The sequence below is a fragment of the Lissotriton vulgaris genome, chromosome 4_1 (assembly GCF_964263255.1).
Source record: "Lissotriton vulgaris chromosome 4_1, aLisVul1.2, whole genome shotgun sequence".
Taxonomy (NCBI): domain Eukaryota; kingdom Metazoa; phylum Chordata; class Amphibia; order Caudata; family Salamandridae; genus Lissotriton; species Lissotriton vulgaris.
The window spans coordinates 898,836,931-898,862,216 of NC_141691.1; the positions used below are offsets into that span (position 1 = coordinate 898,836,931).

At 44.3% G+C, this 25,286-nt stretch overlaps 1 protein-coding gene across 2 annotated transcripts in view; it reads right to left on the reverse strand.

The window, feature by feature from the left end:
• Window positions 1-25,286, reverse strand: part of MBP (myelin basic protein) — a 914,133-nt gene that overhangs the window by 343,827 nt on the left and 545,020 nt on the right. For both annotated transcript variants that reach the window (XM_086965185.1, XM_086965184.1), the window contains exon 3: window positions 923-1,025. In XM_086965185.1, coding sequence (XP_086821311.1) covers window positions 923-1,025 — 103 coding nt within the window. The remainder of the gene's footprint in view (window positions 1-922; window positions 1,026-25,286) is intronic.

A 25,286-nucleotide genomic window follows, 5' to 3' on the forward strand; every position in this document is an offset into this window, starting at 1 on the left:
TGCATCTTTATTAAAAAAAAGGCAGGTATACAGTAACTGCGTAGCATCATTTCAGAATGTGTCTTGCTAGAGGGCCCTTTCAGTAGCACAGAGCGCCTGAGGCATCTATTACAAGAATTCTTCTCGTTGCCAGAGCCCGTTCTGTTGTGTGTGTGTGTGTCAATTTCGAGGACCTTTATTAACTGCATTCATTTTCGTGGTTCAGGACACAGGGGATGAGGGCTAGATACATTAGAGTTCAAGGAAACCTGCCTAAATGGGCTTTATAATATTATAAAAATCATTGCAGGTGAATTGGATGTATGCTAATCACGTGCTGGGACTTGGGCAAGGAGTGGAAACATACAGCTACACACACGGAAAGAGCATGCACACGGGAGACAGCAAGCATTTGGTTTGGGTTAGGTAGGGTGACAGAATTTTGAAAAACCAAAACTGGGGCATTCCACAAAAAACAGAAGTAGGACTACAAATAAGCAATAACCAAGGAGCCCGGAATGGCTTGATTAACAGTGCTCAGCAACACAGAATACACAGACAGTGTGGTACATGGGGGAATTAAATGCAGCTTTGACACCTAGTTTCATCTTGGGTAACCAAAGTGCTTTCTGCTAGGGGCTGCTAACAAATTCTGCAATGGAACATATACAAACTTGCCTCACTATTGGATCAGCCAATATTTTCTGAAAACCAGGTCATCTGATAAATTTACTGAAATTTAGCAGGACACATGGTGAAAAACAGGGACTGCCCCGGAAAAATCTAATATCTGGACACCTAGTCAATCATGCAGTTGGGTCGTGCAACCAAGCAACCTTTTCTTAATAAATGTCTCTGAGGACTTGGGGGTTCCCTGTGAAGTGTTGTAGGCTGTCCCACAGTTACGGTCCTGGTCCTGTACTGCAGAATCTCCAATACATACCAAACACTTCATTGTCATCGACTGACTCTTGTCGGGGTTGTTCGGCTGCTTCTGGATGGTCTTCCTTTTCTGGTTCGCCCACGATGGGAGTTGATTCAGCATTCTGCAACACAGAACAAAGCTGGTGTCAGATTCGACAGTATTAATCCTGGGGACTCACTCAATTGCATCTATGTGAGTTTCAAGTTCAGGGCAAGTTATTTATTATTAAGCGGTGGCAACGGTTGTGCAAAAAGAATACAGCGGTGAACAGTGTGGTAGGCAGATTGCATAAGCCAAAGTGAGGGGGTGATGAAAAGTGCAAAAGTCCGGTTGTGTGTCAGAGAATCAGCAAATGCAAAACAAGATACACAGTGAAGGTTCCACAATACACATATTTTTAAATATTGATTTATCAGTTGGCATTTGTTACTGTCTTCATGATAGATGCAACCCTGGGAAAAAATAAATAACAAACAGCCTTTGGTGAGGAGTGTGATACTGCCAGTGGACCTGCCTGACCGAGCTCACCTATGCAGCGCACACATACCCGCACCATGTCTCTAGACGCTTGAGTTGGGGCTAGTGGAGCTGAGATGCAACGACATTCCACCCTCACTCTACCTAAGGGCCGTTATTATCAGTTCAAACATTGAAATCATGGTCTCAGACTCCCACACGGCCACACGCTGCAAATAGTCAAATGCACCCAGCAAAAAAAACAAAAAAAAACACTCTACAAAGAGGAAAGAAAAACAAGGACAAAAAATGTGGGAACAAGCCTAGATTTGAATGAAGTCAAACTCTGGAGAAGTCAGAGTCCTACCTTTCGGAGTGGCTGTCCCCAGAAGAGACACTTAGTGCATAGGAGAAAACCTATGGACAGGCTGACCCACTTGCACACTCATTCAAACACCTTTCCCACGGATATTCCTCTGTGGCTCTATCAAACTGCTTTCCCAGTGATACTGCCTTAGGCTCTAACTCAGTTCTGGCACTGCAGATGGGAAGTGCTGAGCAGTCCCACTCAAATTTGAGGGTGACTTGGTGCTCCATATGGCACCAAGAGAGCCCAGCAAGTGTGGACCCTTTCCAGGTGGGGTTGGGTTCGGCTCTCCCCCTCCCCAAGACGTTTCTTTAACAGGGCCAAACAATTTGTTTAGTTTCACAGCCCAACTTTCCATGTATAATGCCTAAACAAGAATCAAGTTTTGAACGCAGGTCTGAAAAGATATTAGTGATGTGTTCCAAAGCTTCAGGGACTGGTGCAGTACAGAGAGGTGTTTGTCTTTACAAAGCAGAAAATCACATAAGCTGCTGAGAGAAAGTGAGCTGCTCTGACAAAATATTTTTTAGATGGAGTGAAGTGTTTTTTTCTCAGCCTAGGTTGCCCTGAAAGCATCTCACTGCCCTCTAACCTGAGCTGCATGTGGCTGTTCATTATGTTTGTATGGTTGGTTCCACTCTGCTAGAACGACAAGGGGGCTACGGAAGTCCTTCTTGTCCGGTGGACTATGCTCACACAAGGACAGACACGTTTACTTGGAAAGAGGACAATATTTATTACTTAACACTACACAAATACTATATATATATATATATATATATATATATATATATATATATATATATATATATATATATATATATATAACCTCGCAACTTGCCTCGTCGCAGGGTGAGCACTCAGGAGCTGGTGCCATCGCCGGGATCAAGGCAGTATCCCGTTTCAATATCCACACGCAAATTCGAAGTTCGAAATTGATGGCACTCCACTCGGGGAATTTTTAACAGCATTTTATTTCACAACTGTGATCGCCTACGCGTTTCGAACGTAGCGTTCTTTATCACGGCAAATTTTCAAACAGTGAGTCCCTCTACACTTTTGCATTATATACACATGTGACACACATTGCATTGTGGGCATTGTAGTTAAATTCATATCATTTAACTAAGGTGCATTTTTCAAACATTTTATGTAAATGTGCAGGGTTGTGTAGCAGGGTTTCCGTTCTCCCACAGAACTGTGCACAGAGATCTAGAACCTGGGTGAGTTAGGGTGACCCAAAACTCACCTTAGTTTCAGAAATCCCCTTACCAAGCTAGCTACAGTGTCTCATCGGGAGTAATAACTTCCCAATGACTTAGACAATCCAGAACATGAACTTAGGGTACCTCAGGTATCGTGGAACACATGAACACTCTTTCGTTATATAATCACTACAAACCGAAACTGGGACTGTACTGCGCAGTTACGGCAATGCGAGTTCAAATGCCTATAATCCAAAAACAAACGATATGAGCCGTCCGGCCTGAAGCCTGAAACCCTTCAGGTGATTTAATCATTGCGCGATCGCGCAAATCATAAACTCGATCCGACTGCGCAGGCAACGGAGACGCAGGAACAGAAACCTGTGTTTGTTGTTGTTGTTGCTTACCCTGATTCTGCTTTTTAGGCCAATTTTGTTTCTTGGACTTAGGTTGACCCCTAGTATCCGAAGACTGACCCTGGGGCTGCTTTTTCTCTTTATCAGGAAAAGCCTTAAGCCCCTTCACATTGCGGCCAACCGTTTTATAAGCAGCCACAATAATCCTTGCCAACCGACGGGGTCTCTCAGCCTCGGGAACCAACGCCAAAGCGTTAGCAACCTGAAAGTTCACGGCATCCCCCTTGACATTTGCAAGGATCAGATCGCAAACTACATCAAAGGTGCCACACAGGCGCATACCCAATTCAACCACTGACTCCGGTCCGTGTTCGTCCTGAACACGTTTAAGGACCGCACCCAGATTGGTCACAGACGGGGTGCCATAGCACCTCGAATAGACCGCTGCAAAAGTCTTACCCCAGGTCTCACAGTCAACAAGTTCAGGTGCCAAATCTTTCGGTAAACTTAGTGTAAGAATCCTGTGTTTATCACCAGGACTCGTGTTGGGAAACACAGCTTCCAGCTGGGCGAATTACTCAGCAAGCCAGAACGGAAAATCATCCTTGTCCTGGGGCCTATTGCCCATCACGGAATTCACCATGACGGGATTGATTTTCAAACCAGCCTGTTCTGCACGAAGCTGCGCACCCCTAGGGGCCGCGTCCTGAACATTACGGCTAGTGTAATGAACAAGCGCTCTAATCACTGCCACTGCGACATCATGAAGCCGCCGCAGATCAGCCACATTACATGTGGCGCGATTAGGGTGAGGAGTGAATCCAGCCAAAGCGGGCCAATTTGTGCCCGGAATGGACAAAGGACCTAACCTCGGAGCGGTTAAAGCGTGTGGTAGGGCGCCACCAAACCAAACTCCATGCTGCCAAGCATCAATAGGAACCTCCAGTGCCCTGTACGGAGCACACGCCACCGGTACAGCTGAAGCAGTGTATGAATGGAACACTCCAGTATTAGCGTCCACCGCCGGAAATGTCACCCACGAATAAAACAATTCGTACGGGTAAGCATGTTCCGCACTCACCACCAGAACCACAGCCAAGCCATCCACAGGGACATTAAAAGCCCGCAAGTGGTCACGCACAGCAATGCGACTATGCTGCGGGATGTCCACGGCTTGTGCCATGTCAGCACAGGAACTCGAAAAAACAAAGAATACTTTGTAGCACAACTGGGTAGTAATTCAAAGAAACCGTTATAGATGAATTCAAGCTTGAAAAGACCTTGAGTTCATATTCCTAGTGCAGGCAAGACAGATAAATCAAAATTTACAAATTACAGATAATTCAATCAGTTCAGTTAGAGATGCACATGTGCATCTCTAACTGAACTGATTGCCTGCACTAGGAATATGAACTCAAGTACACACAGCAACACACTTCCAGCCATCTCGGGTAATTGCTAGCGGTGGCAAGAGTACTCAGCCCAGGAAACACAGAGTCAGACCCATCAGCGTAACACTGCAATAGTTATGTCACAAACACTGAACCTTTGTTCAGAATACAACATTGCATACAAACAAATAAGCACACAGGGGATGCTCACCACCGTTTTACCACAACAAAACTGGAAGTATTGGCTCTCACTGACACATAGTATCATAACATAGACACTACAGGCATGGCAACAAAGGGCACTTAGTCCGATAAACACCGATAATTATTGATCTCAAAATTGAAATGATCCATTTATTTCGAAACAATCGACATACAACACTGCACATTACATAAAATGTTTGAAAAATGCACCTTGGTTAAATGATATGAATTTAACTACAATACCCACAATGCAATGTGTGTCTTATGTGTATATAATGCAAAAGTGTAGAGGGACTCACTGTTTGAAAATTTGCCGTGATCAAGAACGCTACGTTCGAAACGCGTAGGCGATCACAGTTGTGAAATAAAACGCTGTTAAAAATTCCCCTAGTGGAGTGCCATCAATTTCGAACTTCGAATTTGTGTGTGGATATATATATATATATATATATATTTCAGACTGTGTAATTATACCAAAAGCATTGGTATCTTCAAAGAGGAACGGGACGTTTCATCATAAAACCATGACGAGGGGCTCGCAAAAAGCGGCGGCGGCAGCTGCGGCAAATACTACCCAGAAAAACATCACGGGAAGTGAAGTGAACACAAATGCTGAATCAACAAGCATGGATGCGAGCACCAGCGCAAATACAGTAACAGTGAGTCGCCGGTCAGGCAGGATGGAAGAAGCTCGATCCCTGTTTTGTGAGGGTGAACCGACAAACACAGGACCAGTGAACAGCAATGAAACATTGACAACTACACCTGATAAATCGGTAAAACAGCTGCTGTTTCAATACGAGAAGCTGTTGAAAAAAGAAATCAATAGGTGGTGGGAGGTGACTTCGCTGAACAACTATATAGAAGTTGGGAGGGTGCCAAGGGGCCTCAGAATTATGATTACCCCAACATATCAAAATCCCCACCCTAAGCTGATTGAGGATTGGTCCGAATTAATGGCAGGAACCTGCAAGAATATGCTTGGCCTGCTGTCAAAATATGCGGGCATGGAGCTAGAACAAGTGATTACAGACATTGCCAAATTGAAAGCAGAGTTGGATAAACTTGATGCCAAGGAGGAAATAGCTAAAGCCATTGAGCAGATGGAAAAGAGGCTTGACAAGTATGAGAATGAGATCAAGCAGAAGAAAAAGACCAAGTTCTTGAGAGACAAACAAGACTATGCCAGTGGGCGTATTCTTACTTTCGGAAAGAAATATGATGCGGCAATCAAACAATTTAAACAACTTGCAGGACAACAACGGAATGTAACGGTTTCCGAATCTGGGTCAGAAAACTATTCGGATTTTGAAGAAATTCTAGACACTAGCAGCAGAAGTCTGCTTTCCTTTAAACCCATGGAAGAGTATGATTTTTTACAGTCAACACTGACATTGAGGGCGAGACCACCAAATCGAACCTACGGAAGAGGAAGAGGAGGAAACGCAAGAGGAAGACAACAAGGCGTGGGGGGAAACAGCACAAGAGGAGGAATGTCGCATGGGAAAACGCAACGACAGAACAAGCAACAATGATGGGTGAGCCCAACTTGACCATTGTTAACATTTCCTCCCACGTTTTAACTGAGGCTGAAAAATCGGTTTTGGAGTTGGGCTTGACTTTCTGCCCCACAGCCAACTTCGATTACAGCCAAACCAGGATTGATGTTTTTCTCTTTGTCCGTAAATTAAAATTGATGAAAATGTTCGCACTGAAGAAGAAACGTGCTTTAGAACATAAAAGCAATGATACCATTTGGAGCACACAGGTGTCAAAAGTCTTACAAATACAGGATGTTGACAGTTTGGCGAGTGCATTTGAGTTGTGTGGGGAAGATGTGAGTGGTTTGGATGATGAAGAAATTTTGGATAGGATGGGATTAACACTGGGAGGCAGGAGTGTCACGAACCATAGACCCAAATCCACTTTCAACCCTACTACTCCCCATGACAACCTGGAAACCTTCCACGATATTGTCAATAGGGATCTTCTTGTCCTGTGGGAGAAGAGCAAGAATATTCATGCCCATAATTTGACACCACAGCAAAGGGAAGCTCTGAAAACCCTTAATGGGGATCGGAGCCTTATAATCAAACCCTCAGACAAGGGTGGCAACGTTGTTTTGTGGGATATCAACCTGTACAGACAGGAAGCCAGAAAACAACTAGAGCTGTCAGGCAATTACAGAAGGGCGAACAGGGAGGAATACATGATGAGTATCTCTACTTACCATGACAAGTTGAGAAATTGGAGAAGCAGGGATCTGTTAGCTGAATCTGAGTTCAGGTTCCTGCATGTGCAACATCCTATTTCCCCCTGCTTCTATATGCTACCCAAGGTCCACAAGGACAAGGATGACCCACCAGGAAGGCCAATAGTATCGGCGAATGGTAGTCTGCTTGAGAATACTTCTATTTTTCTGGACACTTTTCTTTTTCCCTATGTTTTGAATCTTCCCTCATATTGCAGAGATAGCACTGATTTTATCTCCAAGATTGAGGGTATCAGATGGGAGGACAGCTACTGTATGGTTACCATTGACGTGGTCTCTCTGTATACGTGCATTAAACACAGTGATGGACTGAATGCTTGTAGACACTATATGAGGGACCGGTCGATATTCTATCTTAACCAAACGGAAATGCTTTTGGAAATGCTTGAATTTTGTCTTACGAACAACTTCTTCCTGTTTGATAATATCTGGTACAAACAGGAAGTTGGGACTGCTATGGGGAGTTGTTTGGCTCCTAGTTTTGCATGTATGCTGATGGGATGGTGGGAGGAACAAATTCTATGGTCTGAAGACAATGTTGATACAACCCGTCATATTGTATTTTACACCAGGTACATAGACGACATCTTTCTGATCTGGGATGGAACAAGATCTGACCTAAATAAATTCCTTCTTGACAACAATAAAAATGATGTGAATCTTAGATTCACTAGCAAGATAGATCCCTTAGAGATGGATTTCTTAGATGTCACAGTCAGGGTAGTTGAAGGGGAAATTGAAACAGACCTGTACAGGAAACCCACATCGGGAAACAGCATTTTACATGCTAGAAGCCACCATCCTACTAGCTTAAAAGATAGCATCCCATATGGTGAAATCTTAAGGGCAAAAAGAAATTGCAGCTCCAAGGATAACTTTGAAAAGGCACAGGATAGCATGATTCAAAGGTTCAGGGTCAGGGGTTACTCAGACCAGATACTTATGACAGCCAGAGAAAAAGTGAAATCGAGAAACAGAGCATCACTTCTAACCAAGAGGGTTAGTAAACATCCTGATAGTTCTGGGTCTAGTAACGTAAGGATGATAACAACATACAATGTCGAGGCAGGCAGTGTACGAGGTATTCTTAAAAAACATTGGCACATTGTAAAAAGTGATCCGACCATTGGCAAATTGGTCAATAATTCACCACAGGTTAGCTACAGAAAGGCACGGTCTCTTCAAGACATGCTTGTCAGGAGTTACTTTGAGGGCCCTGTGAAAAAGAGACACTGGCTAAAAGAACAAAAAGGGTTCTATAAATGTGGTAAATGTAAAGCCTGTGTCACCAGCAAGAATGTGAAGTCCTATTTACTCCCTACGGGAAAACTGAGAGTATAGGCAAATTCATGAATTGTAACACTGATCACTGTGTATATGCAATTGTGTGCCCATGTTCAAAGCTCTATGTAGGCAGTACCATCTTCCCGATAAAAAAGAGAATCCTTGAGCACATGCGAGCTATCAGAAATGTTGATATGTCCTATGCTACTGCACGACATTGGTTGCGTGTTCACAATAGTGATGTTAACCAATTTTCCTTTTTTGGCATCGACAGGGTTCCAGCAAACCCCAGAGGGGGTAACCGTCTTAAAGAGCAACGTGTCCTGGAATCCCGCTATATCATCCGCCTGGATTCGAGGAACCCCTTTGGCCTGAACGAGGATGAAGAACTGTATGTGCACATTGGCTAAGACCCTATGTTGAGCCGAAAGATCTGCCTTTACACTGCACCAGTTCAACCTATGTCCTTACCACCTCTGTTACCCAGATCCCTCATTTTGGGCGTCTGTGTTTGTCCCCCCCCCCTCCCTCACTAACTATCATCCTGCGCAGAGAGGGCTCTCTCTGACACAGATGGGTGATATTCTTCATTACCCCTGTATCCTAAATGGGATCTTAGTCACTAACTTTGCTGAATCCGTCTGAATGTCTGATTTTGTACTATGTTACTATTTATCATTTAGAATGAAATGTTCCCTGACCAAATGAGGGTATCTTTGTAAATACCATTGATTATATTTTTTCACAATCACACCATTGTGCTTGTCCTTAACATGTCTGGCTAGGCAAGTTTTTCAGGCAACACAGGGTTCACTTTTTATAGTTCACAGGGCTGAAAGAAGTATTTCAGTACCCTCTCACCCTTCAACTTTCTTTACTTTTTTAGTTTGTTTGGAATGGCTCCTACATAACGTTGGAAACTCCAGATATGTATATGGGGGTGTTTCCCCACCCTACCTTAGAGGTAGAGGAGGTCTTACTGCTTGAGTCCTTATTAGCTACTAGACTACCACTCTGGAATATATCCGGTACTATGATTTGGCCACTTGGCCGTGATGAGATAACCCTCAACGTTGTTGTGAATTCGGCCACTTGGCCGTGATGAGATAAACCTTAACAATGTTGGGCATTGAATAGACAACTGTGATACATTTAAGCGGTCTCAGAAACTGTGGTGCAAATAATTTGAGATGATATGTATATATATTTTTCTTTGAATAGGTAACAATTAATGCCAGCATCTAAATTTATGGTTTACATGAAAAATGCACTGTTTTGAACATAAGGAGCTCAATGTTTGAGTGTGTCCTATTTTGCCATGCTACCTTTAATCTCACAATGAGTAATTGTATTACTATTTATTTGGTACCCATCATGTAGGATTAACAATTGTAATTATTAATTTTCACTTGAGACCATTTTTTGCCCAGTCTGTCTTGTACCTTATTGGTAGTTCACTCAAATTGTAGTTTGGAGAGACAAAGTAGTCCTACCTCAGTTTCCTTTACTTTGTGGAACACTTTTTTGCATAAAATGGTGGTTGTGTTTACATGTGGTTGGCTTTGGAAGAAGACCGTTTGGTCGAAACGCGTCGCCATTAAACGCAATTGATACACAGACCCTGGAGTGCGAGTCTCTAGTGTGGTTCCTGCTAAAACGTTGGTCGGGAGCCCTTTCTAACATATATATATATATATATATATATATATATATATATATATATATATATATATATATATATATATCAAACATGCATGCTACAGTCCTATGTGGGAGCAACCCTCTAATGCGGACTTGATGGGCTTTGAAGAAATCCACAGAGTGGAACATAAAAATACATAAATGAGTAAATGTGTGCATTGTAACAGTGAACGTTTGAGTCGAAATGCCCTTAGACACTGCTCTAAACCTGACCCAGACTTAACCTCAGTCATGGAACCTATTCAGAGAAATGTGTTCTGTTTCTTACAGAAAAACAATTGAATGTCAAGTGATTCAAGGTTATTTCAAAATCCGAAGGCTAACATAGACAGCCTCTTTTCTTCTGTTGTTTTAGAGATTTAATACATCTTTTCTATCACAGACGATAAAATGATAGACCAGGAGGTCCAATGGGAAGGCTTCATACCCAAGCCTGGAAAAGAACCCACTTTTCTAGCACCTTGATGCTCTTGGGCAACTGTTCACGCTTTATAAGTTGGCCATTCATTCATTCACTTGTTAGCCAGACCAAAGATTTATAAGACATAACAGGGGTGTGGAATTCCTATAGCCTGACACCCAGGACATAGTGATTGGGGTCAAGGACAAGACGTTTTCATGTTTATTTTGTCCTTGGGACAAGTAGGCCCAACTCCCTACAGCACAAATCTTTTGGCTGCCAGATTACAGTACCACATTGTGAGTCAGGGAAGGGTATTGTCTGCAGCAAAGGTAATATTTGTGTCCATAGGCTAACGCTTTTCTAACTTGTATTTATTTTTCACTGATAGAGAACCTTTATTATTAGGGTGAGCACTCTCCCTCCACCACCTGTTGCCCCATCATCGCTGCCAATGATGGAAACGAAACAACTATTAACCATCTCTCTTGCCTGGAAATGCATCCATTCAGATTATTTCAGGTCCCTAAAGCTAAAGGAATTGCTGGGGATGCAGGTATTAGTATTTTTTATGTATATTGTATTCCTAAACAACTGTTCTGCCCATCTCTAAATTAGATGAACAGCTCCACCATGTGGCAGATTGTCATAAGTGTGATGATGACAATTAAGTGATGGTGCTGAGCACCGGAAAGCAATTAAGTGCTGGTGCCGAGCACCGGAAACCACCCGCTCAAATTAAGCACTGACGAGCGCTCACACTAGCCTTTCCTCTACCATCCTACTTTTGCTCTTTGTGCCCTGGAGCCTCAAAAGGAAAACAGGGATTCTCAGTTCCTGTCGCCCTTGCCTCTACCAAACAAAGAAAAACTGTTTGGAAGAGCCCCAGGATAATAGGGGTTTCCCTGTTGCCCACTTCCAATCTCTTGCTGTGTGCACATGCTAGCAAATGTCAGGCACACACACAGAGATGCAAGGAGTTGTAAACTCCTGCTTCAACTAGGGGCCTGCTTTTCTTAAATTTGGACATTCCACCCTCATATGGGAGAACTTCTAATAGTTTTATAGCCCACTGTAGCAGGCTATACTTGCCATTAAACACCCACTCCCTTCTTACAGGTCCAAGATGATGGCCAGTACAGCTGGCCAGGGCATAAGACCATAATGTTTCCAGCAGGCACATATCAAGAGTTTAAAAAAATCCTGAGACACACTTTGAGCGTTGCAGTGGCAGCAGACACTTTATGAAAGTTAACTGATCACCTTTCAGCCACAGGTTGCTGTATTTGGGTATCAAACTCTGGGATGGCTCTTCTGCTATGGTGGAGGAGCATCGCCCCCCCCCCAGCCCCCCTTGAGAATGTTTATTATCGTTTTATTTTTCTCCTACCATGGAGTCTCGGGTGGGGCAAGCAGATAACAGGCACTTTAGGGGGAGTGGTGGCCGCTGTTACCAGTGCGCATGACGGTTTGGCTGGCCATCTCATGTATGTGTTTTTTTGTGTATTTATTTTTTGTTCTGTTCCCCCCACCCCGACACTTTGACCCGACACCAGCTGTGACTGATAAAACTGATATTAATGAGGTGAATTAATAGCACAGACGCTGCTAAAGTCCTCTGCTGACTAAACTGGGGAAGAAGTATTTTCTGACACTTTAAAGAAATCCTCACATAATATATTTAAATGTAAATCTCGTTATTCCTGGAAATTCATGTTGCACCATAGACGCCACTCTCAATGAAGCATTATTTTCAAAAAGGCACTATAAGAGTAGAGAAAAATCCTGTTAAATATTCTTCTTACTGCTGATGTGTTGCATGTTATAGTGCCTCCTAGAGAGACATGTTTTAAATATTCAATGTGCAGTAGTATTCTGTAGGCTTTTCTTGATGGAAATATGTGTTTCTGAATGCCCATAGCGTGGGGCAAAAGTTAACCTAAAACTAGGACCAGTTCTAAAACCCATCTGCAATGTTGACAACTAAAGAGGGGGTTATCTTTCATTTCAAGAAGTGCACAGATGTAGACTTGTTTTTCTGCTGAGCACATTGTATGTTTCTTTGTTAAGCTCCTTTTGTATTTCACATGGTTATATGTCAGAATATTGTCTGACAAATACCTGCCCTAAATAGAATTCTCAAAAATATTTCCCCCTAACTCCACTTGTGAATGCCTTTAAGAACATAACGTTTGTAGGAGACAACATTCTGCTACCATACACATTTTTGGCAGTTTTGATCATCCCTTTTCTAGTGACAACATTGTGAGATTATATTGCTGTGTAATATTAACAGCGAACTAAGACCCTTGTGCTTTGAAAAGATTCCCACGCTAAATTATTAGGCAGTAAAAGCAAGGCAGCTTGCTGTTGTTTTTTTTTTTCAATCGAATCCAGCTGCTAAAACTGTGCTTAGAAGAGATTGACATTTAAAAGACCACAAGAGGGCGCTTTAGTCATTAAACATATTACACGCTTGACACTGGCAGGGGCAAACTACTACGTGGTAACAGGAGGGGTGCTGTGACGCTTCCCCCACGCGGATGCTCGTACCCGGCGGGAACACAGCCGCAAAGGTTGAGATACACAGGTTCGCCTGGTGGGTGGTGGGGCGTGGTAGGTATGAGAACTACGCACCGGTGGAAGTGACTCACCTACAGGACGTGATTGAGTCGTGTGGCTGCCTGCTTTTGCAGTCAACGGCGGGCAAAGGAAAACGATTAATCAAGAGATAAGCACCAAAGACAAAGGGCGTGGCTCTGAAATGAAGGAGGCGCTTTTGTGTGGGATGTTGTTTGTTTGGACTTTTGTTCCACAGATTCTAGTCTATTGATGTTTATGTCTAGATTTTATTAAACGCATGGCTGCCCCAAGGCTTCTTAGCGCTGAGTGGGTGTTGCTGACAGAGGAAGTAAAGTAAAGGATCCGATTAGGGAGCTACTGGGGTTACAGACAGGCTTTGAGCATTTTCCTGAATCTGGGTTTCTCTTCCGGAAGTCTCAAATCAATGGGCATGGAATTCCAGAGCTTCTGGGCTAGATGTGAAAACGATCTGCCTCCCCATCTCACCCTCTTCATTTTTGAGGTTCTTAGGAGGTGGTCATGTGCCGAACTAAACATCTAGTTGGTAGCAAGGAGAAAAAATGAGGCCTCTAATTTTAGGAGGCCCCCTGCCATATGCTTCAGGTGCAAGGCAAAGTGATTTAAACGTAACCCTTGCATCAATGGGCAACCAAGGCAGCAATTTCATTGCCTCTTTTACCAGTTCGTGGCTCAGGATTTTGAGGAACAGCCTGGCTGCTGCATTTTGGACAACAAGCAGTTTTTTTGTAAAATATTTTGGTGTTCCCAAATACAGAAAATTGCCATAGTCCAGGCGGTAAACCACCAAGGATTGTATCACGTTTCTTCTTATATATTCCAGGATGAGCTTCAATATCTTCCGGGTTATTCTGAGTAGCCCTAGCCCAAAGCAAGTGGCAGACAGTTTTTTTGCTTGATCATCCATCGTTAGCACTTTATCCATCCACATTCCCAAATTCTTCATGGGGAAGTTGATGAAACGTGATTTCTTTTATCATTGGTAAATAACTTTCCGACTTACCCACCCACGCTAAAGTACAACGATCACATGTAGTTGCTTTAATTGGCTTGCTACTGTCATAGTCCCAGTACCTGTGGTTATTTGATCTGCTTGACCAGCATTTCTGCAAGTGTTCTTCAAAAAATCTAGTAGAGTAGCTCTCAGAGTCAGTTTTGCTGGGATTTTGAGTACATCCATTTCCAAGTTTCCATTTCAAGTTGACATCATCTTTTCTAATTTATAGTTCTGATATAAACTTTGATGAATTAGGTATTGCCACCCAAACTAGAGCTGAATTCGAACACAGCACCCAAACATATCACAGGGTTACAGGTTTCAGTTTGGGAAATGTGTAGAAGACAAGCCAGATGACCTGCAGAGCTGCAAGACCTTTCTAATTGTAGACTGTGTTACACAAATGCTACTGACGTAACATAGGTGGCAGTACCCCCTGAATGTGTTTTCTGCGCATTAACCACCCAGATCACTGCTTTACAATTTGTATTGAGAAATAAACCCTACGCTTTGTTCATTGGGTAGGTACAAAAGGGGGTGATAATGGACTGAGCATCTGAACCAATCAAACACTCACACCCAGTCAAAAGATCTGAGTTTAATCCATCACCGTTCTTTAGCCCACTCTGGCACCCCAGTTCAGACATGGCTATATGCAAATCAGTCTGACCCTGTGCCTCATGGGAACAGTCCAGCCCGAACTGCCAAGCCATGCCTTCCCTGGACCGGAAACAAGCTTCAGAGGACCGGTTTCTGGCATTCCAGCCGTTGTTCATTGGGTAAGCTTGCAAAAAGAGGCAGCTACTGCATGGCAAACATTTATTATGTCACTCGAAGTGATATAATAATTGCTTACCAGTGATTCACATCAAGGTGTGTAACAGAATTTTCGATCTGGCGTTTACTTGGAACTTGAAGCACTCTTGTTTTCGGACAGGGCATGCTTTTCACAATTAAAGAAGGTGCTGCGGAATGTCCCTTCTGGCACCAAAAAGTGAGCGGGCACATTTTTGTGGGCTTGCTTGACAGTGCAGCTGTTGCCAGACAATTATGTGAGCATCACCAGAGAGGGGCTTTGGCTCCGCTCACATGTTGGGAGCCAGGAGTAGATGCTTTGATTGGGCAGGAATTGTGTGTTTCCACCAAAAATGTGCATGCCTTCCAGCAGCTGTGATTGTTTTATTTATATAGCTGCTTAAGCTTGAACTTTGAGGGCCACACAGATGTGTTAAGATGTCTTAGATAACTAGATCATTTATGTTGATGTTCTCTGGCAGCAGAACAGATAGTTAAAGGGCAGTCATTAACCAACATGGATTTTTTGGTCTGGCTTGACAGTGCAACTGTCACCTGACCTTTTAGCCTACACAAGATTATTCTTCAGTTATTCGCTTCCACACAAATACGTATCTATTCCCATGCTATTTACTTCTAATGCTTCACGTTACCATACAACATTCTTGTAAAGCCAAACCTATTAGCATTGCCAATGCTTGCTCTTTTTCACACTTGGTGGAGCTCATTTTCCTGCTGCACGTCCCATGCAAGATAGCGGTGCCCAGTGGCGCATACGCTATTACAGTAACATGGAAGCTGGTTTGCGGAGGGTGAAAGTGCGCATCTGTTAAAACACGTCATAGGTGATGGCAACATCTCACTCTCCATGGATTTATGAGCTGAGCAAATGAGCTATAGCTGTCCTGGGAATGCTAGGCCTCCTGCTGCTTCTATACTGTACAGTGCTGCACGGCAATGTTCAAGGAGCAGCATCCTAAGTCTGCATGCTATTCAATAGTAGGGAAAGTGTTTTTAAGCTGAGACTATTCCCATGTGTACAGGGTTCAAGTAAGTTAGCCACTTCTGCCTTAAACTACTATAGCTTAAAGGAAAAGTTTTTGCAATGTGACAGTGTGATGAGCTAAATGCAAATGTACTATCATTTTAAAACTGGTTGACTGTGCCTTAGGGGAGGGAAAGATAAGGGATTCAGCTTCTACAGGAACTCCTGGCGTACAAGGGCAGGTGCACTGACAGTCCAGAAGTGGGTGAGTCGGGCACAGTGGCGGCTCCTTCGCTAAGGTGGAGGAGCGTCACCTCACTGCGTTGCAGCAGTGAAGGAAAGGAGAAACAAAATTATAATAATGTGATGTTATTATCATTTCATTTGTTCCTGCTGCTGCGGCATGGAGGTGGGGCGGGCGGAGCTGCTCTGCTTACAGAGCAGGGCATGAGAGGAGTGGTGGGCACACCGAAGTGCGCATGACGGTCGCCTGGCTGCATTACAGCCTGGGTGGCGGCAGAACCGGCTTTAGCCCTGGTGTGACAATGTTTGTTGGCGCCCTCTATCTGTGGAGGGGGTGGTGACCACCCCCACCACGGTTTCCCTCACCACCACCTTTTAACGATTGCCCTCGAATCTCCATAACTACTCTCTCTGAGATGCATTTAATCACTTTTTTTATCACAACTCATACCAGTGTAGGGTGTCAGAGCACTTTGCATCACACACACACATTACACAGAAACAATCGATCCTACATGTGTAAATTAGTGTATAGGAAATGTTACATAAGCAAGAGGACTTCAAGGTGTAGGAGTGACATGTCATCCATACTGGTAGGAAGTATAGTTTAAGAGTGCTGGGTCTGGAGAAGAACAAACTCAGAATTGAAAACAAACACCATAGTTGGGGGTTCTCTTTAATAATAGGAATCAATTTCTGCCCAAATGAACCCTTTTGCAACTTTAATCTGTGCTCTCATCTATACTTTGTAGTGTGCTTGCAGTTCTTTGATGACAGCTAATAGTTCATTGTTCTATATTTGGATTTTAAATTATAAACAGCAAGTAACACATGGATGTCTCTTAGAAAAGCAGTAACCTACTGACCTGTTTACATTATATGCACTTTGTGATCTGCATGGTACACGTTCATAGCAGCATACATATTAACCCTTACTGCTATTTTAAGATCAGTCAAAACCTCCACTAGGCAAAACTCTGATCTCACTCCAGGAAGAACATTAATCACCAGAGTTATCTTAATATTTTTATTGTTGCCTAGAAATTGCTGGAGGCAAGGAACGCGGTAGCAGGTGCTTTTAAAACCAAAATATACATACAAACTCGGCTCACCCTGAAGTCAGCGCCCAGTGCGGTGTCACCAATCGCACCGCCCTACAGCCAGCCCTAGGTGAAGAATATCCCCAGGCCCCCAGTCTCCGTCTAAATGCTGAATTATGGCACGCAGACAGATCACAACGCTGCATTGCAGTGTTGTGATTGGCTCAGGCGAGCCTGGCTGCTTCCTGTTTGGTCGACGGGGGAGAGACGATGTGGGACGAGGTGGTAAGTGTATTTTTCTTTATTTACACTCCCTTATCCCTTCGCCCCCGCCATCCCAGATCTGTGCCAGCCGCCACTATTCGGACACCACTTCCATGGAAGGACCCCCTGTAAATGGTTTATGGCTGCCTTTGTGAATTCTTAATGCAGTTCACAATTGAAGTACAGACACAAAGAGAGCGAGGGGTGTGACTAAATAGCTATTGCCAAGGCACAAGAAAAATAGGAATGTGCTGGCCCGCTGCATCACTGCGACATTAATTGCTTCTGGTCAGGCACAATGTCACTGCAATGCACCTACCGTTGCCCCCTGCAGCCCTATGAGTAACTGAAATTTCAGTATCAAAAAATGGGGTCCTACAGCTAAGGGGTCAGGGTTATAATCAAGCAATAAGCACATCTCCTAGAACATTTACACCAATGGAAATCTCCTAGAATATTTAGACCAATGGAAAGGTCTGCTGCTAGCAAACTCCAGTCCACCCCCGTCCTTTGAAATGGAGTGCCATTTTTATATCTCTCTCTACAGAATGTAAGAAGGTTGTAGCCATTTGTTTGTTTACAACGTTCAAGCATGTAGGAGAAGCGACTTTCTGCCTTAACCTGGGCGTTTCCCAAAATGGAGCTTTGTGACATTGGGTGTAACACGACCCAGAGCTGTACTAGCACTTGGCACTTCAATAAAATATTTAAGGAACAAATATTACAAAGAAATCATGGCTGTACCACATACCTCTCACCCTTGTAAATAACTGAATGGGAATGAAAGAGGGAAATTATGACACAAACACAGTGATCCTAAAAATTGGACGAATCAGGACCATACTAAAGGTAGACGGAGGACCTGTTGATTCGTAATACAAAATAGGTTGTGATGGATACACTACATTCTGATAGACACAACTACAGTGCTTTGTGTTAAAACTGGGATGGGCGCTACAAATCACATTGTATCAGCCAAACAGGTATATGACCACAATATGTGTTGTGCAGGATGCCTGATAAAGAGGCCACAATGTTTGTATTTTCAAATTTTGTTAGAAGGTGCTGGCAGATAAGGAAGAGATTTCAAAGAATCTAATTATTTGGCTAAATTGAGAGAGGAATCTTTGTCCTCTCAGTACCCAGAGCTCGAGCATGAAACACTCTAGCCTCCTTCCACCCATACTTTTTCATTTAATATTTTCATAAGGAAATTATTTTAATTTTTCACTTTGATTTTATTGAATGAGTATGACATTATTTATTTTTATGGAATCTTTGAAGTTTATTTAATGTCTCATGGATAAAATGGTATCCAGATAAACAGATTGATTGACCTCGATATAAAAGATGCACAACTGCAGTGATGTTTAATTTTGGATCTGGCATTCGACAAAAACTTTTGACTTTACTAACATTATATGTAGATAAACAAAATACTTACTTAAAGGGACTTTCTGCCCACTCTCCTCATCCATTCATCTGTTATCGTGTCATTCACATTTTTCTTCCACCCACTGCAGTATGCAGCGTGTGGCAATGCGTCAGTCCACTTCAGCCAATGGCTAACTTCCCTGTAAGTCACTGTAAGTACCCCTTTCACAAGGAACACATCCAAGCACAAAGTAGTTCCCATAAGTGATTGGAACGACATAAGCAATGTGTGGTTTTGATAATAAACATTTTTTTGTCATTGTTTTTTTTATTATATTTGCAATGGCTCCAGCAAAGGCAAAATGCAGGCAGCCAACATCAGACCAATTGGCTTTGCCAGTGCTTGTTTTCCAAAAGGACAGAAGCACAGCAGACAAAAAACACTGACAACGGTACCTTCTAGCTACCAGCACCTATCCGAATTCTTTAAACTCTTAGTAAACTATGCCCACTTGTACGGTGGGAGCTGTGTACACACCTGTTTGACTGACGTGTCCCCCCGCACATCTCGGTATCGCAATATGTTCGACTCTGGCTATTATCCATAAGCCGCTTCGAAATAGAATTTTTGCGTCATCCTGTAATGGGACGTTCGAGGTGCTCTTTCTACCCTTAGGCTATTTATTCATAAGCCTGTCTGATATACAATTACCGATTTGCCCTGTACTGGGAAGTTCGTCGTGTTCCGATCATGTTTAGGTGCAACTGAGCACTCATGCGACAACACACTTATCCTGCTTGAAGGGGTGTTCTCTCGAAGAACTACAGGATATTTCTCTGGACGGGGAATTGATCCAAGTAGGGAGTTTGTTTTCCCACAAAGCATATAGAGATCTTTGACTCCTTGCTATATTAGCGCCCTGAAGAAGTCCTGTATAAGGACCAAACTCGTCCGCTGTTCTATGTGTTGAATGCAGTTTTTTTTATCTGAAATGAAATAAGAATAAAGGAAGAAGAAAACGAAAAATTACTGAAGACTTTTCTTTCTGGAAATGGACAACTGATTGAATTGTGGTGATCAAGTATTTTGGGTGGTGCACCTTTGCTTCTTTCGTAAATTGGACAGAAGCACAGCTATAGCCCATTTGCTTGCCCACATCTTGTAGCTGCACTGCAAAACCATTTGTTTCCAGAATGTGGGTTACTGACTGATCAGTGGTTGTAAATATTCAAGAATACAGTTCCTAATTCAGACAGCTAATTAGACAGGGTGCATGACTGATCGGCATACTGTGCAATTCAACTACCACTGCTGAAAATTACTCTGACAGGTTCAAAACCAGTAATAATAATGCATGGAAAATTCTTGTAGGAGTCTTGGCTTACACCTGGAACTCAGTAAGTAGAAACCAGGAATACACCTTCCTGGCTACTCCTGCCTTTCTCTCCTCATTCTGCGAATGCAGATCTTAGGGCCTTATTTTGAGTTTGATGGATGGGTTATTCTGTCACAAACGTCCACGATTTTACAAGAGCTTTATATACAGTGACATTTGTAATACTGCGGACAGAATACCCGTCACATTTGTGACGGAGTAACCTGTCTGCGGAACTCTGAATCAGGCCCAGCGATTCTAAGGTACATACAGTATTGTAAAAATACACAGCAAAGTAAGGTGCTATTCCAGGAGACGCAGAAGCTAGCTTTCTATTATTATTTACTTATGTATTAACAGTTTTCTATCACACAGGCAAATTCTCAGTTGGTGACAGGGCACTTTAAATAAGGCCAGGTTCTCAGGTGCTGGCTACTGAAGAAAATGTATGAACAAAATAAAACTAAAGTTAGGAGAATATAATATCTATACTACTATTATAAAGAGAGAACTGTGTGCTTTGAGGCAGGTAAACTCTAAAAGTACACCACCAATCCAAACACCCAACACATCTTTGAAAACGTCAGGGCAAGCAGATGGACATAGGCTATATAAGAAACATATATATATGTTAGAAGGGAAAAGTCATTTTTAAGGAAAAGTAGTCCCTTCGAAGTAGCGCCAGCTAACGACGTGCGTGCTGACATCACGGGTCGGCGGCCAGGAGCGCGGAAGCCGGAAGCAACATCCTGCGAGGGCCGGAGCGCGGAAGTGACACCCTGAGAGGAGCGCCGAAGCAACACCCTGCAAGGTTCGGATCGCGGAAGACACACCCTGCGAGGAGCGCCCAGGAGAAAGAAAACGACACCCTGCGAGGTCTGGAGCGCGTAGAAGTAGCCAGGAGCACGGGGAGGACCGTCGACATCGACATGCCCAGGGGAGCGCGGAGTAAAAGCGGACAGGAGCGTGGGCAGAAGCGGCCAGGAGCAAGAAAACGGGAGCAAGGAAACAACACCCTGCGCATGTGATGCTGGTGAGTACGCTGTCCTGTGAGTACGCTCTGCTGTGACTACGTTATGCTGCTCCCGCTTCTGGCCGCTCTGCGACGCGTCTCCTGATGCGGTGCTGCCCCCAGCCCCCTTCTGCCACGGACAACGTCGGGACGGGCTGCTAGTCATACCAAAAAAAAAGCTTCATATCACCTCAGTGAGATGCAAAAGCTTGGAAGTGTATTCTAAGCAATGAAAAGATAATTAAAATCACTGTGGCAATATATCATTCTAAATAGACTTACTAAAGAACAGAGAACATGGTGCACATACCAAACCGTTGGTGTGTGAGGTAGCTTTGAATCAACAGATAATTTTATTATTTTATATGAATCATAGAAAGTGTTCAAATGTGCTGAGGGATGAACGTCCTAATCCTGGGAGCAGACCTGGAAAAGGATTGCTTTACTGGGTTTGCCTTTTTAAACGTTAGTAATCGGCGCTCCAAAATCTTTTCATGCCAGCAGAGATGCCCAGGCTCAGGGCTAGACAGGTCAGGGAGCCAGAATGAAGTACCTTGTAGGTAATGCATGCTTCCCTTTACTCTGTATGAAGCCAGTTTAATAAGATTAGAATCTGACAGATAGAGTAAAACGTTCTAGTGCGGGGGACCAGCTTGCGCACCACATGTAATGCCACTTTGAGAGGGCAAGGCATTCCTGTAAGTTGTGAAATTGTGAAGTCTATTCTCAGACCTTGATTCACTTGTTTATTAAACTCTTTTTCAGGATGAAGGTTTTAATACCTCGTCAGAGAATGAACTGGTGCAGTGCCCCCCTTAGCCAGGGAACTGATGATTCATATAATATAGCCAAATATAACTAGAAGTCTAGTTATTTTGCTCATTCCACAAAGAACAGGTTAGCAGTCTAACTAAAACCATGCCTTCAGCCAGGCCCGGACTGGAGTAAGCCTGAACAGAGAACAGATCCGCAAGAAACTGAGCTGCAATTTCATTGTATTTAGGGTAACAGATTTTCAGATAGAGAAGGATGTAATCAGTGTACATTTGGTATGTCAAATTTATGGTTGGCATAAGTGGTTAATTATAGAGGTTGAAAAGGGTGGGAGAGAGAATGGAGCCGTGAGAAACACCATCTCAGGCGTTAGGAGAGATAGCCACGTTTACGTGTTGACGCAAATTCTCGAGGTTTGATGAGAAGCAACTTACATTTCCTCACCCATTACCCATTTCACATTCAAGAATTTCGAGTACGGTGGAGTCATTCATTGAACTGAATGCTTCCAACAGGATGAGAAGGCAGGAGCCACCTGTTTCTGCTTATGGTGGTCAGTGTGTTTTAATTTCTATCAGGTTGTTGTGGTCAACACATATAGTGGAACTTGACACCGTTTTTTAGGTCTCGCGCCTGCGATGCATATGGCGAAGCCATATGCCATCGCGCAGGCGCGATACTACTGTTGCTGGGTCTGCTTCCCAGGAGACAGGAGATGTCACGCGCACGCTCTGGAAAGCGATCGGCGCCGGCCGCGCGCGCGCGTTTCCCAATCTCCTGTCTCTCTGGGAAGCACACAAGCAAGCCCAGCAAGCCCCGCCAAGGTAACTTTGAAATAATCTTTATTTCTTGATAATTATTGCCTCTGGACTTTTTTGTTTAATATTACGGGCATGTGGGTTGTGTGATGCTGCATAAACAGATGCGTTTGGAGTTTATTTACCGATCCGCTATGGAGGGGCTTTTCTTTAATCTGTTGGTGGCTGTTTTTTTTTTTAATTTATATTGCGTCTTCATGTACACATGATGTTTGACTTTTTTGAGCAATTCGTTACGTTGGGCTTTTGTATAATTTGATACTAGCTGTTATTTTATTTATATTGCGTCTCCCGATGCTGTGTTTGCCTGCCCCGCCAGCTCTCCAAGGTTGCTATTTGTTTCTTTCCCATCTGCGTACATCACTTGCGGGATACAGGTAAATCTGCATTCTAGAGTTGCCTTTATTGTTTTGAGGCCGGGCGCAGGGGCTGCTCCGATGTTATCAAGGCTGCTATCCCACTGCTAAGGCGGTGCTGCACTCACTGCCTTGTTTATATTTGTTTTAGTTCCGTGATGCTCCGATCTTTGCCCCTTCCGAGTGGAGCTTCCGAGTGGAGCTTCCGAGTGGAGCTTCAGAGTGGAGCTTCAGAGTGGAGCTTCCGAGTGCAGAGTGGAGCTTCAGAGTGGAGCTTCCGAGTGGAGCTTCAGAGTGGAGCTTCCGAGTGGAGCTTCCGAGTGGAGCTTCCGAGTGGAGCTTCAGAGTGGAGCTTCAGAGTGCAGAGTGGAGCTTCAGAGTGGAGCTTCAGAGTGGAGCTTCCGAGTGGAGCTTCAGAGTGCAGAGTGGAGCTTCAGAGTGGAGCTTCAGAGTGGAGCTTCAGAGTGCAGAGTGGAGCTTCAGAGTGGAGCTTCAGAGTGGAGCTTCAGAGTGCAGAGTGGAGCTTCAGAGTGGAGCTTCAGAGTGCAGAGTGGAGCTTCAGAGTGCAGAGTGGAGCTTCAGAGTGGAGCTTCAGAGTGCAGAGTGGAGCTTCAGAGTGGAGCTTCAGAGTGCAGAGTGGAGCTTCAGAGTGCAGAGTGGAGCTTCAGAGTGGAGCTTCAGAGTGCAGAGTGGAGCTTCCGAGTGGAGCTTCCGAGTGGAGCTTCAGAGTGGAGCTTCAGAGTGGAGCTTCAGAGTGGTGCTTCAGAGTGAAGCTTCAGAGTGGAGCTTCAGAGTGGAGCTTCCGAGTGGAGCTTCAGAGTGGAGCTTCAGAGTGGAGCTTCAGAGTGGAGCTTCAGAGTGCAGAGTGGAGCTTCAGAGTAGAGCTTCAGAGTGGAGCTTCAGAGTGCAGAGTGGAGCTTCAGAGTGGAGCTTCAGAGTGCAGAGTGGAGCTTCAGAGTAGAGCCTCAGAGTGCAGAGTGGAGCTTCAGAGTGGAGCTTCAGAGTGGAGCTTCAGAGTGGAGCTTCAGAGTGCAGAGTGGAGCTTCAGAGTGGAGCTTCAGAGTGGAGCTTCAGAGTGGAGCTTCAGAGTGGAGCTTCAGAGCGGAGCTTCAGAGTGGAGCTTCAGAGTGCAGAGTGGAGCTTCAGAGTGGAGCTTCAGAGTGCAGAGTGGAGCTTCCGAGTGGAGCTTCAGAGTGCAGAGTGGAGCTTCCGAGTGGAGCTTCCGAGTGGAGCTTCAGAGTGCAGATTCAGAGTGGAGCTTCAGAGTGCAGAGTGGAGCTTCAGAGTGGAGCTTCAGAGTGGAGCTTCAGAGTGGAGCTTCAGAGTGGAGCTTCAGAGTGCAGCTTCAGAGTGGAGCTTCAGAGTGCAGAGTGGAGCTTCAGAGTGGAGCTTCAGGGTGGAGCTTCAGAGTGGAGCTTCAGAGTGGAGCTTCAGAGTGGAGCTTCAGAGTGGAGCTTCAGAGTGGAGCTTCAGAGTGGAGCTTCAGAGTGCAGAGTGGAGCTTCAGAGTGGAGCTTCCGAGTGGAGCTTCCGAGTGGAGCTTCAGAGTGGAGCTTCCGAGTGGAGCTTCCGAGAGGAGCTTCCGAGTGGAGCTTCAGAGTGCAGAGTGGAGCTTCAGAGTGGAGCTTCAGAGTGGAGCTTCCGAGTGGAGCTTCCGAGTGGAGCTTCAGAGTGCAGAGTGGAGCTTCAGAGTGGAGCTTCAGAGTGGAGCTTCAGAGTGCAGAGTGGAGCTTCAGAGTGGAGCTTCAGAGTGCAGAGTGGAGCTTCTGAGTGGAGCTTCAGAGTGCAGAGTGGAGCTTCAGAGTGGAGCTTCAGAGTGCAGAGTGGAGCTTCAGAGTGGAGCTTCAGAGTGCAGAGTGGAGCTTCAGAGTGGAGCTTCAGAGTGCAGAGTGGAGCTTCAGAGTGGAGCTTCAGAGTGCAGAGTGGAGCTTCAGAGTGGAGCTTCAGAGTGCAGAGTGGAGCTTCAGAGTGCAGAGTGGAGCTTCAGAGTGGAGCTTCAGAGTGCAGAGTGGAGCTTCAGAGTAGAGCTTCAGAGTGCAGAGTGGAGCTTCAGAGTGGAGCTTCAGAGTGGAGCTTCAGAGTGGAGCTTCAGAGTGGAGCTTCAGAGTGCAG